Genomic DNA, 17,650 nt, shown 5'->3' with positions numbered 1-17,650 from the left:
CTTTTAAACGGCATTGGGCGCATTATTTACTACGTCACTTTTGTCTACCTCTGCAGGCTATTTTTTTCCCCAGTAGTTGAACCAGCATACTGTAGAATAATAGGTTTTCAAAAGGACAGAAATATTCTTCCTAGGGGTGGGAGTATTGTTCGTTAGTGAAGGGGAACGTGTAAGTCGTTGCATGGAGAGAGGAGACGATAATGATTAGCACTAATAAGCATGCAAGGCTTTCGGCACTTGTGTTCACAGCAGTATTTTGTGGAGATGGCCTCTTTAATGTTATTTGTCTTTTTTCTTCCCTTCCCCTGATAATTCATCCTTGTCATCATGAGAGCTTTTAACATTAAAGTAACGATTTTTAGTAATTCATTCTAGGCTTTATGACAGCATTAACAGGGAAGTGGTGATTTTTCTATTGAAGTATACCAAGAAAGACTTTTTTCAAGGTCAGAGATGATCTCTGCTATGTCTTGATTCTGCAAGTTTACATGACTATTTCTTTTGCAGTTAATCATTAATGATAATTAAATTACAGTGAAATGCGTTTTGGGTATCTCTTGCACTTGAAAGTAGTGTTTCAGTTGGTTTTGCTATATAGTTGTATTTATGGGGATATGAGTGATATTACGTTATGTGTTTGTTCATCAAACTTGTATGACTTTTCTTGGAAGAAAGAATCTAGTTAAGGAGTGTGGTATATTTAGTGTACAGCTTCCTATGTAAAAGTCCTGTTTAATAGTTTGTTCTTATAGCTTCTAGTTGCATTATACTACTTTCTCAGGACTCAGCCAGAGACATCTGAATGAATGTTGCAAATGCTTCCTGAGTAATGGTTTATCACTTGATTTGATGTGCAAGCACACTGAGTGAAGAGCAGAGTTCTGCAATCACAGATCTGGAGTAAACAAACAAACAAAAACAACTCTCCAAGCACCCTCTGCCTTTTTCTCAAAAATTTTAAGTTTTCCAGTTATCGAATCACCTTTAAGGATTTAGTCACTCAGATCCCATTGAAATGCATTTGGACTTGGTACTTTTCATGGCCTAAACTTCTGAATGGATGATTTCAGTGTAGGTCTGTGAACTCATTTATTTTAATTTTGTTAGAAAAGAACACTTTCAGTGTGGTTATAAAAGCTTAGATGGTGAAGGAAGTAATTGTTAAGAAAAGACATTTTGGGAATGTTGCTTTTTTACTATCAGGAGCATTTTGAGACTTTTAGAGAAAACTGTGTAATGTATGGTATATTTTTGCAGTGTTTGTAAAGTATCTAGCATAACTGTTTGATTATTTTTTTTTAATATTTTTAATATTAATATTTACAAATTTAATTTAATATTATATATTAAATTAAATTAAATTAAATAAATTAAATTATTTATATATAATAATATAAATTTAATTTAATATTTACAAATATTTTTGTATATTATTTGGTACGTTCCAGCTTGTTATTAAAAGAGAAAGCTAAATAAATACTGTGTCTTTATTTTTGCACATGGAAGTATTAGAGATTGTCTTTTACCCAATTTAAACTCAGTCAACTCTAATAGTCTCCTAATCGTTCTGACATTCTCCTTCTGTGCTAGCATCTTTTCTCACCACATCTCTGAGAGAAGAACTATGTGGTTGGGTGCCATTCAGTTTTTGCTGATAGCTTTGAGCTCTCCATTAAACACTTTCCATTTTATTCTTAATAAGTGAAATACTTTAGAGCTTCTTCTAAATCTTATGTACCATTTTTTCACTCTGTATTTCTTTTGCATTATATTAAAGTTCTTTATTTGTTTGGTCTTTTGATAGTAGTGTTTTCCAGTGGTGATGTGCTATGCTAGTACATAAGCAGTTAGTGCAAATAAAGACTTTCTAATTTTTCCTCTAGTGTTTTCTTCCTAACAGCCTTGAAAATTAGTTGTCTTCTATAGTCCTAATGAAGACCCAAGTAGTGTTGAATTGATCCTATGTAACTTGGCTGTTCTTAGTTACTTCTGTATGTGAAGTCTTGTAGCTATTACAGTGTGATATTCCTAATGCAGATATACCAGTTTATAACTAATTAATTACATTATAGAACCAATTAAAAGTAAAATTTTCGTAAAGAGAAAAAATTGTAAAACAAAGTAAAGTGCAGTAGGCTGACAATTCTTTTGAAATAGGTGCTAGCACTACTTAGCTTTTGCTTTTAATCAAAACACTGAGGGAGAGTTTGCTGTTATTTAAAGTACTAATTTAAAATAAAGACAGATTAATTGTCATAAAATGGTCTTTTAAACTGATGCATGTGCTGTAATGCCTGCTAATTAGGCATATAATGGTATATTAAAGAATGAAAAGAATGAGATTAGTGCTCACCCTGTAGAGAAGGGACAACTGATACCCGTTAATGAATTTAAACCCCTAACCATGCATTTAATTCTCAGCTTTTGCTCAGGGTACCAGTGAGCAGCTGTGAGCCTCAAGGCCTAGTGGTTCTGACTAATTAGTCCCACTGAAGGCTTTCAGCCTATTCAAGAGGGTTTAATTTAGGTTCAGGGGGTTTGTTTTAAATACCTGTTTATATAAAGCTGAGAAGTCCATATACTGGTTGCCTTTTAGAGTTCAGAAAATATGTCATATGAATATTTGTATGTATATAGCCTTGAAAACCTGTTTGGGTAGGGGGGAAGGGAGTGCCTTCCCGAAACATCAAATAGTCCTTTGTGAGGATGAAAATGGACAAAACCAGTCTTTGGTGTAGGGAACCTGCTTTGGCAGGGGGGTTGGACTCAATGATCTCTGGAGGTCCCTTCCAACCCCTACAATTCTGTGATTCTGTGAATCCACCTCTTGAGCTGTGGTTGATAGCTTACCTTTACTGTAACACAGATGTATGCAAGCGACAGTTTCTAGAGAGATTATTAATGTTTTGGGTTGGCAGTAAAGATTCCAGCCTACTTCTGCCTCTAGAGGGATTGAGCAGATTCCTCATGATGTAGTCATGCGAGGAAGAAAGGAGCTGGTACTAGGCTTAATTATCACCTCCAAACTCTTCTTGTAATAATTAGACAGAAACATGCAGTCTTAGAGAACTGGCAGCTTCATTGCATGATCAGGTGCATTACAGTTGTCCTGAGTAGTAGAAGATGAGATATTTGTATCCAATTAAATATATGCTATGGGAATATAAGTAGCTTTTTCCTCAGCAGTTCTACATACTTGTAAAATTCTAAACTTGTTATAAGTTTAATTTTGTTGGAAGGAAAACTAATAATATCAATCAGTCTTGCAATGAAAAGTAGCTTTATTTTGCTGAAGAAAACTCCTTAGTGTTGCAGTGGATTGTGTGAGTTTATCTGCCCAGTTTTAGTATACAAGCGTGTATAATAGTGTTCTTTTTCTGCTTGCCTATCATTACGTTGTAAAAGAAGCACTGTGCAGAGAACTAATCTGAATTTTATAGATCAACTGATAAAGTCGGATAACATTTTTTGGCACACAGTTTTCTGCATTTTATTAATTCCTGACAATCTGTTTTCCTTTACTGCTTGAATCCCTCTGTCACATACTGGTTGATGATAGAAATAATAACAGCAGTTTCTTTCTCTTATTTTCAAAGAGTTGTTCTCCTTAATCATTTCTTCATAATTTGTATTTATATACCATATGAGCATCTTCTTACTGGTCTGTAGTTTTGTTGTATAATGCATTCTCATCTTAAGTCATATAATTCTGCTCTCTCGTTGTTTTCATTTGCTGTTATCTTTTATGTTCAAGGTTCTTGTGCCTTTCTTGTGCAGTTCTTCTGAACCCTTTCAAATTTTTCTCTATCCTCATCTGCTTCTTACATTCATCTCTTTTGCTTTCCACTCAAAGCCCCATGATTATGTACTCCTGACTTCCTCTTGACTCTTTTCATTCCTTTTGCCATTTTGACGTCTAAATATTGATTGGTTTCTTCTTCACCACTCTAAAGTCTTCAAACAAACCCTTAATAATAGTAATTCACAGGCTAGTTGTTATATTAGCTTTTAAAAACAATTTAAAATATCCAAATAGAATGGCACTCCTGACTTCTTGCTTTTGATAAAAAAAGAAACAAAAAAACCTAACTTTTTCTCATTCTGTTAAAATGTTCTTCACTCTTCAAATTTCATCCTCAACAGCCATGGCCAGACATCCTTCTGTAATCTTTTGTTTTCGTTACACTGTAAGCTTCAGTAGGTACAGTCAGCAGCATTTATTTATTTATCTGCAAATTTCTCATATTTAAGCTTACCATGGAAACTATAAGGAGTGCCTTCATTAATGTTCTGGTTATGTCAGGATTTGCTTTTAAGGTTGAAAATTGACTGAGGTGGGCTGCATACCTCTAGGGATTTGTTACTAATCCTTTAAAAGGCCATTTCAAATATTTTGTTTTCTGAAAGTATAAATTACTCCAGACAGTTGTGCTTAAAATTGTGGTTCGGTCCTTTCTTTTTTTTTTTTCTTTTTTTTCTTTTTTTTTTTTTTTTTGAGAAGTTAATAACTCACTGAATACTGGTCCTATTTAAACATCTTTCTTGAATCTGCCTATCATATTGGACATCTCAAAAGCTCTGCTTTAGAAGTTTAAATACCTGTCAGGCTGTTGAACACTTAGACTATTAGCTACAGATTTTTTCTGAACAGCAAATTTTTCAGATATAGTCTGTTAATGTTTCTTTTCACCATCTCTTTTTACTGGTGACAACTTTTTAGACATTCTTTTTTTTTTTTTTTTTTTTTTTTTTACTCCTGTTATACTTCTATATAGAGAGATTAAATATAATTTTCATACTTGAAACTGGTTAGTGTCTAGAGTAAGTGCTTTGAAAATATTTCCTTTGAGTTTTTTTCTTCATTCACAGATTGTGTTGTCTTTTGAGATAGGCCTAAACGCACACGAAGCATTGCTATTTGCACTGTCTGTCTATCTATATCTGCATATATATGGTAGAATCTTATCTAGGGGTATGTGTTTATGTTAAGAAAGCTGAAGGGATTTTTCAGCAATCTTCCTAGAGCTGTAAAGTTAAAATGAAGGTTCTTTGTTCTGTTCTCTTGTTCTGTTCTCTCTACCTTCACCTGGAAGCTTTATTGTGCATAGATCAAACTGTGGCTGGGACACTGCCTTTTTTAGTGTGTAACATGGTTAGCCTTTGCCTTCCTTCTTTTCAGTGTCTAACAATTAGCTTTAACTACTGAGCTGTAAGATCCCATAGAAATTTCACTGAGATTCTTGTTTATGTGTTGTGGGTTTTTTTTTGTTTGTTTTTTTTGTTTTGTTTTGTTTTGTTTTGTTTTTGCTATGTAAAAAGACCATATTTTTCTACCATAATCACTTTAACGTAGCAGTGAGCCAATTTTTCATCTGTATGGATCTTTGTAATACTGGATAGTGAAGAAATTTGACAGCATGCACTGGTAGAGTATATGGAGCTGGGCAATTTCCTGTGTAGCTCTGTTTCTGGTTATGGTCTTTCCAGAGAATTTTGCCTGTAACATGATTCAAAGCTCAAACTATGAGAACGTTGGATGACTGAAAGTTTATGAAAGAAATCATGTAAGAGTAAGTATGCAGGCTTTTTTTTTTTTTTTTTTTTTTAGGCCCTGTTTTTGGAAACTTTGCAGTGGCCACTCGATGATGCTCTTCAGTGTAGTAGTTTGCAATCTGTAATGCCATTTTTCACTGTGACCTGAACTAAAATCCAGTTGGGACCATGTAGGAGTGATGAAAATGATGGTGAAAAATTATGATTTTTCACTGTATGTTCATTGACTGTGTTCTGGAATAGGAATAGTTGTTAATGGTAGCGCTAGTTCTTCATCCTGCAGAGAAGAAAAAAGTCACTGAGTGATAGTTTTCTGCTTCTGTCCTGCTGTATATCTAAGAGACTCCTGGGATGTTGTTTTCTATGTAATGCAGTTCATCTACACGAAGATGTCGTGTTAGAATTATGAAGTTCTGATTTATGTGAAGGACTCAGTACAATTGTAGAAGAAGAGATTACTGTTCATAGAATCATAGAATGGCCTGTGTTGAAAAGGACCTCAAGGATCATCTAGTTTCATCCCCCCTGCTATGTGCAGGGCCACCAACCAGCAGACCAGGCTGCCCAGAGCCACATCCAGCCTGGCCTTGAATGCCTCCAGGGATGGGGCATCCACAAGCTCCTTGGGCAACTTGTTCCAGTGCTTCACTACCCTCTGAATGAAAAGCTTCCTCCTAAAAGGAAGAATTGTTCTTCAATTTAAATTTGAAACCCATGAATTCTTTAAAAAGCCAGTGAATCAACTGGTTTGAGTAATGTGAAATTGTAGTTGGAACAGATTACACAGTTGCTCTGAAAAAGATGATTTTGACACTGTTGAAATGTGGAAGTTTATTTTTAGTGGAAAGTGATGTTTGCTGTTTTGACAGAGCTCCATTTTCAGGGAAGGCAGCAGTAGTAGGAGACTTTCAAATCATTGAACTGCGATGTCCTGTTGATTGCTATGCCAAGTAACTCGTGGCTTTCTCAAGCAAACTGTATGATATATATTTTGTAGAGTATGTGACTGAACTGCATTTATATGGGAAGGTAAAATATACCCCAGGTGTTTTTTGAAAGTACTGTAGTAGTACTAATCTATTACTGCAAACAGAATAATCTCTCACTGAGTCACCGAGTCTTCATTGTCAAGCCCTGCATTGCAGTTCTCTGTATTCTTACTAGTTCAGCAGATGTTTCATTCTAGACCTGTGGGATTGGAGGTCATTTTTTTCTTCTCCCAGGAGAATAAATTTATTGCTTTCCACTGAGAGTGTGCTATCTTTCATGATTAATACTTAGCTTTATGTTTGAATAAAATAAGTCATAGAAAGTGGATGTGGATAGAGTTTTAAATATGTGGTTGTTTGATTTGGTGTACAGCATTCATTTTCTGAAAACATAAAATACCTTGGAACTGATCTGCACATTTTATGTATTTTAAACAATTTAAGTAGTTTTTCATTTGGATTTAAGTTTCTGTTTTTCCTTATGCAACTAAAGCATGACAGTAGCGTGTTCTTGCAGTAGCAACTGATAATTAAAAATGCCTGGCCTTTTTTTTTAATTGTCCAAACTTAGTGTTTTACAGCAAGTCAGATTGATTTAAATTGAGTGACATAAGTTTGTTTCAAACTAAATGTTTAACGCATTAAAATAAAGTAGCTAAGTTACCTCATTTCTATTATAATTCTTTGTATTCTGTTGTTAATCTTCCCTAAATTATTAGCATTAACTAACTAAATTAGTTAGAGTATTTGCTTTGAATTTATTTCTGAGCTGACATAACCCTCCTACAAATACCTAACATTTGGATTCCTGAGGGCAGTTCTGGTATGTCATTCACCCTTGTAGATAGAACACATTTGTAAATATCTTAAAAAGCAGAAGTTTGGTGAGGTATTTTGAATTCCTGTGTTTCTCCATGCCATTTATTCTTGTTTTTAAAGTGAATTTAATGTCAATTGTATGAGATTAGCACAAGCATAAGCCTAGGACTGTTCTTGATGGTTATAATACTGCACTTCTGTTGTCTCAGAGTTGAATCATGTTTCCTGATACAGCTGAGAAGAGAGAATCCAAGGCTTTATTGAAGCTTGCTGTTTCTTTGAATTGCATGTAGTCCTGAGGAAACGAGAATCCTGTATCCCTTTCCTCTGCATATCTTAAACATTTGAGAATGCAGCTCACTAAGATCAGATAGTCTCACCCTGAGCCTGAGATTGCAAATGAATTACAAGTTAAGATTATTAAACATGGCAATATTTATCCTCAAGTCCAAAATAGTGTGTAGACAACCCTTCTGAAATACATAGATCACTCTGAAAGTAATGCCTCCTATTAATTTTTGTGGAAATGACAAGAGATACAAGCAGCACAATAATACTATTTGACAGAGAAAATTCTCAGCCACAGATGACTAGTTTTCAACATAGTCCCCACCATTAGCTGTGCATTTTTGTGAATGATGAACAAAATTCTTCGTGCTGTCCTTGTAAAAATATGCACGAGCTGAGGTGACCCACTCTGATCATTGCTGAAACACAGCACCCACACCTCACTGTGCTCACATCCACTGTTTGGTCTCCAGAAACTAGAATATCTGGTCTTCAGTAAGTATCCGTGAATATTGATGGGTGCTGTTGTTTTTTTTGTTGTTGTTTTTGTTTTTCCCCACACTGAGGGATCCACAGATGTGATTGCTTCATCTGCACTTCCATGTCAGACACCGCTTTGTCAGACTGCGCCTCTGTTTCCATCCATCACACAGCAACAAACTATAATGAAGTATAGGTGGGAAGGTTCATTCTCTACTGGCGTGCCACCAACATCCACCTCTGGTGACATGCGCCAATGTACTAACATGAGAAGCATTACTTTCAGAGCAGCTCTGGTACTGTCTTTCAATTAATTCCATTCAATAATACTTTGCAGTGCTAGTAGCCTGTAAATCTGTATCATCTCAGTTCTAGAGTTCTCAAGTGCCATAGCGCTTAGCCTTCCCTAGCTGATGAATTCAGAACCAAAATTGCAGCTGGTGCCATTTTCTCTGCCATTAGTTCTCAGGTTGCAAATACATATTTCTATGCAAATAAGAGCTGTTTTAAACAACCTGAAAAGTGTCATCCATGTAAAATTCTCCCTTTCTGGTTGAACTGCAGTTTCTAATTCCAGTGTAAAATTGCTTATTGCTAGCAGATCCCTTATTCCTCTGGCTTTTTTCTTTTCTTGTCATTTTCCTTTTTATTTTTGAACAGCAGAAGTCGCCTAACTTTCCTAAGAAGCTCTCCAGTCTAATTTAAGTTCTGCATCAAAAGCTTTTCTGCCTGTATAATTGGAAAGCATTTATACTCTTAGCAGTTTGCTTGGTTCCTTCGCTGCAGCTAAGAATTATCATTTTGTTTAGTCTTTTTCTCCAATTCTGTTCTCCTGTTCCAAAATTATAAATCAGTGGTTCACAAGCCATGAGATAGTTCTACTGAATGTAATAAAACATAATCGAAGACAAGGATTGAAGATGGACAGGAGAGCCTGATGGTCTCTTCTTTGGTACTAAACTAACTCTTCAAAAGAAAAGAGAGCACTGGAAATGACATTTCTTGTGTGACTAATGCTGGTATTTGTCCCCACATCTTCTCACTTTCTGTGATTCTTCCTGTCAGATATGTCACCAAAGCTACCAGCAGATGTGAGCTCTTGAACCTGCCTTTTGAGGGGAAAAAAGCAGCAAGGTTTGCTCTGAGCTGTCTTGTACCTTGTTATGAAGTCTTAGTTCCTTTGTATCACCAGTGATTGGTTCTAGCGTCTCAGCTTTGTTATCCACAGGATTATCCAATTACCATCAAGTTCCATTCCTTCAATATGCTGCCAGTGTCCGATTCCATAGTGGACTTCCAATTACTTCAGTATACCTGATATCCACAGTCTTTCCATAATCTTCTGCTTTCATTCCCACATCTTTTTCCCAAGCCATCCCTTATACTCTTGACTGCAATTCCAGGGTCATTGCTTTAGCAATATTGTAGTCTTCTTTGCATTCCTCTGTACCTACCTGACTTCATTGCTTTACTTACTCATCCTGCAGTTCAGTATGAATCACCTCCAGCAGTTTATCATTTTCAGACTCTCACATTCCAAGGTCCTAAGATGAGCTTGCCTTCAGATCCATCTCTGTCTGTTGTGCTCTTCTTCTGTATATTATCCCAGTGCCAGAAATCTCTTCCATTGTAACTGCATCCATTTCAAAGGAAGAGTGACTGATGAAATAAGCTTCATTAGCTTTGTATTTGTTTGTGAAATACAGTGTAGTTGCTCACTGTGTCACAGTTAATTTGCAATATTAATAAAAATACTCCTGTAATTCCATTAATCTTCCCAAGTTACTGGTTTGATGTGGGATAATGTAATTTTCATTAAATGAGGCTTTTTTCAAGTCAGTGCTCTAAATACTGCTATCTCAGACTCCAGTATCCAGGAAAGTCAGATGGGATAAATATCTTTCTGGAGAGCAGAACTGAGAGAAGGAAATAAAACTAAACACACTGGGAACATCGCTTACTGCCTGAGGTTTTATGCAAATGGCTCACAGTATTGCAACTCAATATAAATGTTGTTACTTAAAATTTTTATTTCAGCTACAATTAATGAATAACCACGTAATGACTTATTTATGCTAATTGCTGGATAAACCAGTAGCATGTGTTTGTGTGATGAAAGTTCTCTATACAGCTATGCCTCTTGAAAATAGTTTCTCCAAAAGCAATTTAAAGAGTTATGGATTAAGAAACTAAAGCATAGTTCTTAGAGTTATTGTTTCCAGTTTCTTTAAAAATGAGGGCTAGGCTGATTTAGCATTTCTTGGGAAATATAACTTCCTGGATTATAACAAAGTTGGTGTTAGTATCTGTGCAATACAGTATCTGCCACTATTTGTTTCATTCCTACCAGATAGAATATTTAGCTTTAAGATGCCGTCATCGTTCCAGAAGACTTTCTGACTAAAAGCTTATAGCCTCTTTTGACCTAAACATTTATGTCCAGAGTTATTGCAAAATAAAGAGCAGAAACAAACAATTGACACAACATAGTATTGTGCTTTTTTTTTCTCTCGTGTTTGTTTAGCTTATTGCTTTTATAATTCAGCCATCTCCTGTGCAGTTGACTAATTTGATTGCTGCTCTGAAAGTAATACCTTATATTTTATTATGTTGACCAGCAAAATCAGAGGTTGATGGTGATGATATGGCAGTGGAGGTTGCACCTCCCCACCTATATTCCATTACATTTTGTTGTTGTTTGACAGTTGACAGCATAGCAGCTGTGAAACAGGGGCTCACCTTTGCTGGTGTGGATTTGTGTGAGCGCGCCATGTAGGCTCTTCATTGCTGGCAAAAATGCTTAACTAAAGGTGATGACTATGTTGACAAATAGTATTTTGTAGCTGAGAATTTTCTTTATCAGATAGTGTGATTGTGCTCTTTGCATCTGTTGTAGTTTCCATGGAAATAAGTAGGAGGCATTACTTTTGGAGCAAGCTACATACAAAAGTGTCGCATACATTTTACATCCTGAGCTATGCATATGTTGCGTCTTGTTGCTGTACAGGAGCCAGACACTATCAGTCTGGTTCTCAGGCATTTTTTAGTATTGCTCCCACTTAATCTCTTGCCTGGGGAAAGAGGCACACACAGCTTCAAACTCTAGGCTCTTTGCGGTTATTCTAGGTTTTTTTTCTACTGTAAAAGTGTAGTAAATTACAGGCTTTTGACATCTCCTGATAGTGTCATAGACAAGACAGAAATGTAATATATAATTCATAGTGTGTTAGCAACATGAAATACTTTAAGGTTATCTTTCAAAGAGAAAAAATGTTTTGTGAGTGCCCAAAAGTAAGTTTAAAAGCCACTGTCCACAAAATTTATTTTAAGTATTAGAAAGTCTTTGTATTTAAAGTGCATCTTTTTATTATTTATTTATTTAACCTAGAAATACATCCTAGTAACAGAAATAATGATAGAAGGTTTACTTAGCATTTCATCTTATTAGAAGCAGAGCCTCCAATGTCAGTTAAAGGACAGAAAACAAAAGGATTCCTTGGCATAGTGGTGTAAGCTGGAGAAAGAGGATGAACAAACAAACAGAACGAAGAAAGCACTGGGAGCAAACTCTCTTTTTGGGGAACATCACAGTAATTTCATAGCAGGGGTGATAGTGTTTGCTGCTTTTCTTGCTCTTCTGCTTTCAATTGTCGACTTAGGAAAAGGAGATGGTGTTTCTCTTCAAAGGGAACAAATTGGAAAATTTCAACTTCTGCTGATCCAAACTGAGAATCTTGCTTATCACTTTTTATGGTATCTCAGATATTGGAAAGATCTGGACCTGTTCCCAGCTCAATATTTGGAAGCATTAAACACACCTTAAAGTGCATTGCAATAAACTTGTAGACCTGGATGGGCATTGATTGACTGTTGCAACAATGCTGTTATGTTCCAGCCATTCATTTTTCTCTTTAGAATACAAATATTAGCTCATTTGTAGCAATGTAACACCTCAATCTCTAATCTTTTGTTCATAAAGGTGGCATCATTTTAAAGCATTTTTGAAAATGTGCAGAGCCATGACTGTGCCATGTTATAGTAGGATTTAGATATGAGGCATAACTTGCATTTTTTCCCCAAACCAGAAGTTTGGTACCCACATGTTAAAGATCAACAGCTGTTGTAAATAAAACTCTTCCTAACTGTGCAGAGAGCTACTCTGTGAGTCCAGAGTGATACAACTCTATTCTCATATTGGAGTGTGTTAGAAGTGTGTTAGAAATATCAGTTCAGTGCAGTTTTGTCTCTTCTGCTTTATGCCAAGGTAGAATTCAAAAGTGGAATTTCTTTGCTTAGCTGAATATTTTGGTAAAATCTGAAGGTATAGGCACAATTCATTAATTACTCCATGCCTTTGATTATGAGTGGAAGATTGCAACATCTGTAAAGGAAATTTGAGAATACTTGCTTTTGAAATGTACTATTGCAAGCTGCCAAGTCTGGGAAGACATATTGTATTTAGACTGGATTAGGATGGTATATAAAGAGTAAAAGTATTCTAAAAATAGGAGGGACAAATGGAGTTCTTCAGTCATGGAAATAAGAGAGAAAGCAAGTGAATATTTCAGTGGGCTTTTTGTTCTCTTTCCTTGAGATTGATCTACTGTCTATGAGAACAAATAAATTCAATAGGTTAGATTTCATAGAATCACTAAGGTTGGAAGGGACCACTAAGACAATGTAGTCCAGCCACCAACCCATTACCATCATACCCAATAAACCATGTCCCTAGGTACCATATCCACACAGTTCTTGAATGCTTCCAGGAATGGTTACTCCACATTTCTCTGGGCAACCTGTTCCAATGATTCACCATTTTTTTTCTGAGAAGAAATGTTTCCTAATATCCTACCTGAACTTCTCTTGGTGCAATTTCAAGTCATTACTTCTCATCCTATTACTTATTCCCTGGGAACTGAGACTGACCCCCACCTTCCTGCAATCTCTTTTCAGGTAGTTGCAAAGAGTGATAAAGGTCTCTAAGGTTTGTTGCATGTCTTTGTAGAAAAGCCTCTTCAAGAAAAATACTTCGATTCTTCTTTAGTTATTTGTCCCCTGAGACATAGGATCTCACTGCTTTGTAGCTTGCTCTTGAAACATTTTGAGTCTCTACTTCTTAACTGTTTTGGTTTGGCAGTGCGAATGTCAGAATTTATGGAAGAATTACATATGCGCTGCCTGTGGGTATATTTAACCTGAGAAGTAGAGAAAGATTTCTGATTACTAGAGCACCTGCAGAACATCTTCATAATCAGTATAAACAAAACCACAGAAATACCATCACTTTCTGAAAAGTTTCTGAAAGAAATTATGTTACATGGAGTGGAGGTGCTAATAAATCGATTTCACTCATATCCTTATGAAGCATAATTATTTGCAAGAATTCGCTAACATTGATTTTAAAGCTCTAGCTTTGTTTATTAGTATTTCATTAGTATAATTTGTAACTCGGTTTTATGTTGCAATACAAAGCATTTCAATAGAAGAATGGAATGGAGATCAGATGCTCTTAAAGTTGGCATTAAATGTTGTAGCTGTGAAACGGAAAGTGAATAGGGCCTTCTTCTTCCCTCCCTCATAGCAGACCAGCAGAACATTTATTCTCCCAGTCAGCAGCTTTCTTATTGGAATACATATTCCCTGCTATTTTTCAATGTTTTTTATATTGTACAAGTAAGTTTTAAGGCAAGGAGAAGCACAATTCTTGCCTTTACAAATTTTAGCATTCATCTAATGCTAGTTTTCTTTGAACCTTCATGCCTACGTATTTCAGTGTTTGAATTATTGTAAAAATAGTTGTGGCACAGTCAAAGAAACTGCAAATATGATTTCTTATAATTGTTCTTTTAAGTAGCATCGTGAAATAATTAGTGTAGCATACTTTAGTTGGTGGCATCCTGTTGACTTTTTGTGAAAGACTTGAATAAGACAGGAAGCAGAGAGACCAAGTTGGTTAGATCCCGTGGCACAGTGCTGTCATCTTTTAGGGCAGTTGCATGTATAATGGCAGATTCAGCGTGTAATAGGTCTTCTGTTTTGATTATTACTTTTTTTAAACTAAATATCCCTTTGGGATGGATTTTTGACAGGAAAATTACAGGATTAGTGCCCACTGTATGACTGATAATAGAAGCTGCTTTTTCTCAGTAAAGCATAAATGCATCTTAAATAGGCTGAAAGGAAATAAAGAAATATAAAAAAAAAAAAAAAAATCTATAGACATGTGGAAAGATTATAACTTGGTTGTAGCATTTGCCGCTAAATTTGTGGTTAACATTCTCTATGTGCCAGTCAACTACTCATACAACTTTTTGTTGTATTTAAAGTAAATAAAAAAGGAGCATTTCTGTTATTTTGACTTCTCTAATACTATCTGGTATGAAATATCACAAATGTCTGAGTGATCCTGGAGTTTCCTGAGAACTGCAGCTTGTATTAGCACTCTTTCCCACTCATGAGTCCCAAGTCTCAATTTTCAAGCAAGTTTAGAGGTCAGTCTTAAAGCGTGCCTTCTGTGCAATACTTTCTGTTAGTGTTTGGTGACTTGAATGTTAGCATAGGAAGTGTGCATACAATATATGAAAATAGTATGTCATTTATTTGCAGTCTGGGCCTGGCTGACAGGAACAATAGAAGGCTTGTACTGTGTTGTCTGCTGATTGGCTATCTGTACAAATACAGACCTGAGATATGTACTATCACATATGCAGACTTGGGCTTTTGAAACCGTTCTTAAGCATCTTTAAGCATTTTACTACATTTTGGTTTTGAATTTCTATTCCTTTTTTTTTCCTGCATCCTTCCTTATGAGGTGCATAATTAAGAAGTAAAATTATAATCTAAATAAAGTTTTGCTGCGTAGAGAGGAATGCAAGCATATTTTAGAGCAGTCAAGCCATAGATTTTGGGATGGTGTGGTTGGTTCCAGTATTAATGTAACATTTAATGTGCATTGCTAATCTTGGGGCAAAATTAATGTGAAATAAGGTTTCATGTAAAGTTATATATTTCACAAATTCTCCCATTTATGTTTTACATATATAACACATACACACGGTGTCAATGACAGTGGTTCACCTCTGCTAGTGATTTTTATGCGTGCAGTACGCAGGCTCTTGTTCATTGCTAGTGGAAATGCAAAGCTAATAGTGGTGACTGTTGAAAAAGTGTTTTGTATCTGAGAATTTTCTCTACTATCTAGTGTTATTGTGCCCTTTCTATGTGTTGTAGTTTCAGTGGAGATAAATAGGAGGCATTACTTTCAGAGCAACGTATGTATATACAATTTTATGTACTATGTTATATTTATGCTATGTATTATATAGAAAACAGAACTCTCTTGGGGATTTTCTCGTTGTCTTTCCCCCTTTCAGAACTAACTTGAGTTTTTCTGACCTACACTGAATAGATCTCTTATATCTTTCTTTCTGGTTCTTCATAGCTTTTCAAACGTGCACTATTAATGCTAATGAAGAATTTTGGCATCTATAATTTTAATAATCAGGAATACTGATCTAAGAGACCAATTTTGACCCTTGTGAAATGATATACAAAGAGAGAAATAAGGAGCAAAATACCAATTTGAAATAGAAGCAATAATTTAAACCTATGAAAGTTCAGATAGGTGCCTATCCCTAGCTTTGAGTTCCTGGACAGCCAGCTTGTTGTCATATTCTTTTGCAGCATTTTTCTATCCAGGGTATCGTATACTTCTGTGCTACTGTGAGCTCACAGTCTGAATTTGTTCAAGGTTGAATGCCTTTCTAGAAGAGTACCTCATTTTCCCAATACTTGTGTCCCATTTTTCCTTGGAATTGCACGTTGAACAATGGGTAATCAGACAGTTAAAATGTAAAATATAGGAAGTAGCTCTAGTTTTCCCTGACACAACTGTAATGTTTACCTGGATGTTCTGTGTGTTTTTATGTCTGTGGTGCTGTTTAAGAAGTCACTAAGAAGAACTGATAGCACAAGCAGAATGCCAGAATGACTGGAGGTATTAGGCTTACTCCTATGAACGGGTAGACTTTATGGATAGTTGAATGAGATTGGTCACAACTTTGTGTTTTAAATTAGTGTATCTTTGTGAAAGCCTGATGACTTTGGACTATCTGTAGGATTAATTGTCGTAATTAGATGTATTCATATGCATATACGTATAAATTTGCATCCATTTCAGTATTGATATATTCACGGATTTAGGAGCATGGCATGTTTAGTTCCCTAATATAGGTCACCTTTTGAAAAAATATTTCTAGTTTATTAATTTAGGAAGAGAACTTTGCACACATTGGAATAAAATAAGGGACTTTTTTTCTACTTTAAAAGTATCTTAATTGGTGTTCTTACTAAATCCTAAACTACCAGGTATTTGTTACGCGATTATATGGGCAAAACACTTGTGACTGCGTGGCAAAGATCTAAAAAGATATCTGCACGTTTTTATGTTGTAGGCTCCCGTCTTCGGCAAGAAGATTTCCCACCTCGCATCGTTGAGCACCCATCTGATTTAATTGTTTCAAAGGGAGAACCAGCAACTTTAAACTGTAAAGCTGAAGGAAGGCCAACACCAACCATTGAGTGGTATAAAGGTGGAGAAAGAGTGGAAACTGACAAAGATGATCCTCGTTCTCATCGGATGCTGCTGCCCAGCGGATCTTTATTTTTTTTACGCATAGTTCATGGGCGCAAGAGTAGGCCAGATGAAGGGGTCTATGTCTGCGTGGCAAGGAATTACCTTGGGGAAGCTGTAAGTCACAATGCTTCGCTGGAGGTGGCAAGTAAGTACGATTCTTTCTTTCACTTTTCATTAAGAGCCCCTTGTTGCAAAGTGATTTGAAGATTTGGAAAAAAAAAAAAATAGCGTAGATGTGGTCTAACTCTGAGTCAGTGACTTAACTAAATGTACAGGTTTGTTTTTTTTTGTTTTGTTTTTTGTTTTTTTTTTTGTTATATGCCTATTAACATGGAGTTAAGAAAATGGATAGTCACATCACTATGAATTTTGGTATTTCTGTTGTGTTTCCATGGACTTACGGTTATTTGATGTTTATTGAATTTTGTGTAATTAGTTTCAACTTACATATGTGGTTTTTTTCCTCCCTAAATATGCATGAAAAGCATACTAAAAATATATAATATATAAATATTATTTGTTGGGAGGTAAGATAGCTTGGATTTCATTTAATAGGGTACATTTGGAACTGTTGCTTTACAAGTAAGTGCTAGGAAAAAAAAAAATAAATCTGTATTTAGAAACACAAAATAACCTTTTTTGCTCTAAAAGAAGTGGCCTACAAATTATCTCTTTTAAGTATTTGACCAAAGGAAGGAGCAGTCAAGTATGTTCATATCCCTTTGTAATGCTTATCTCTTCCTGTACACTCTATCCTCATTTTAGAGGAAGAGAAGTGTACATGAAAGGATTTTAAGCAGGCCTTGTGGAGGGCTATGTGTAGGTCAAAAAAAAAAAATGTCAGTTTGAGGTATTTAAGTACGAAAGAAAACCTTCTAATCCAAAA

General features: G+C 35.6%; 1 protein-coding gene across 1 annotated transcript in view; it reads left to right on the top strand.

Annotated features, from left to right (window-relative positions):
- The window catches only part of ROBO1 (roundabout guidance receptor 1), a gene marked incomplete at both ends in the record, with an annotated part of 508,695 nt that overhangs the window by 230,466 nt on the left and 260,579 nt on the right, over nt 1–17,650 (top strand). The window contains one exon of the mRNA XM_079549537.1: nt 16,583–16,909. Within this exon, the coding sequence (XP_079405663.1) occupies nt 16,583–16,909 (327 nt within the window). The remainder of the gene's footprint in view (nt 1–16,582; nt 16,910–17,650) is intronic.

The sequence above is a fragment of the Tetrao urogallus genome (genome assembly GCF_951394365.1).
Source record: "Tetrao urogallus genome assembly, chromosome: 1".
Classification (NCBI taxonomy): Eukaryota; Metazoa; Chordata; class Aves; order Galliformes; family Phasianidae; genus Tetrao; species Tetrao urogallus.
The sequence above is the reverse complement of the archived record's forward strand: the minus strand, read 5'-3'. Positions and strand labels throughout refer to the sequence as shown.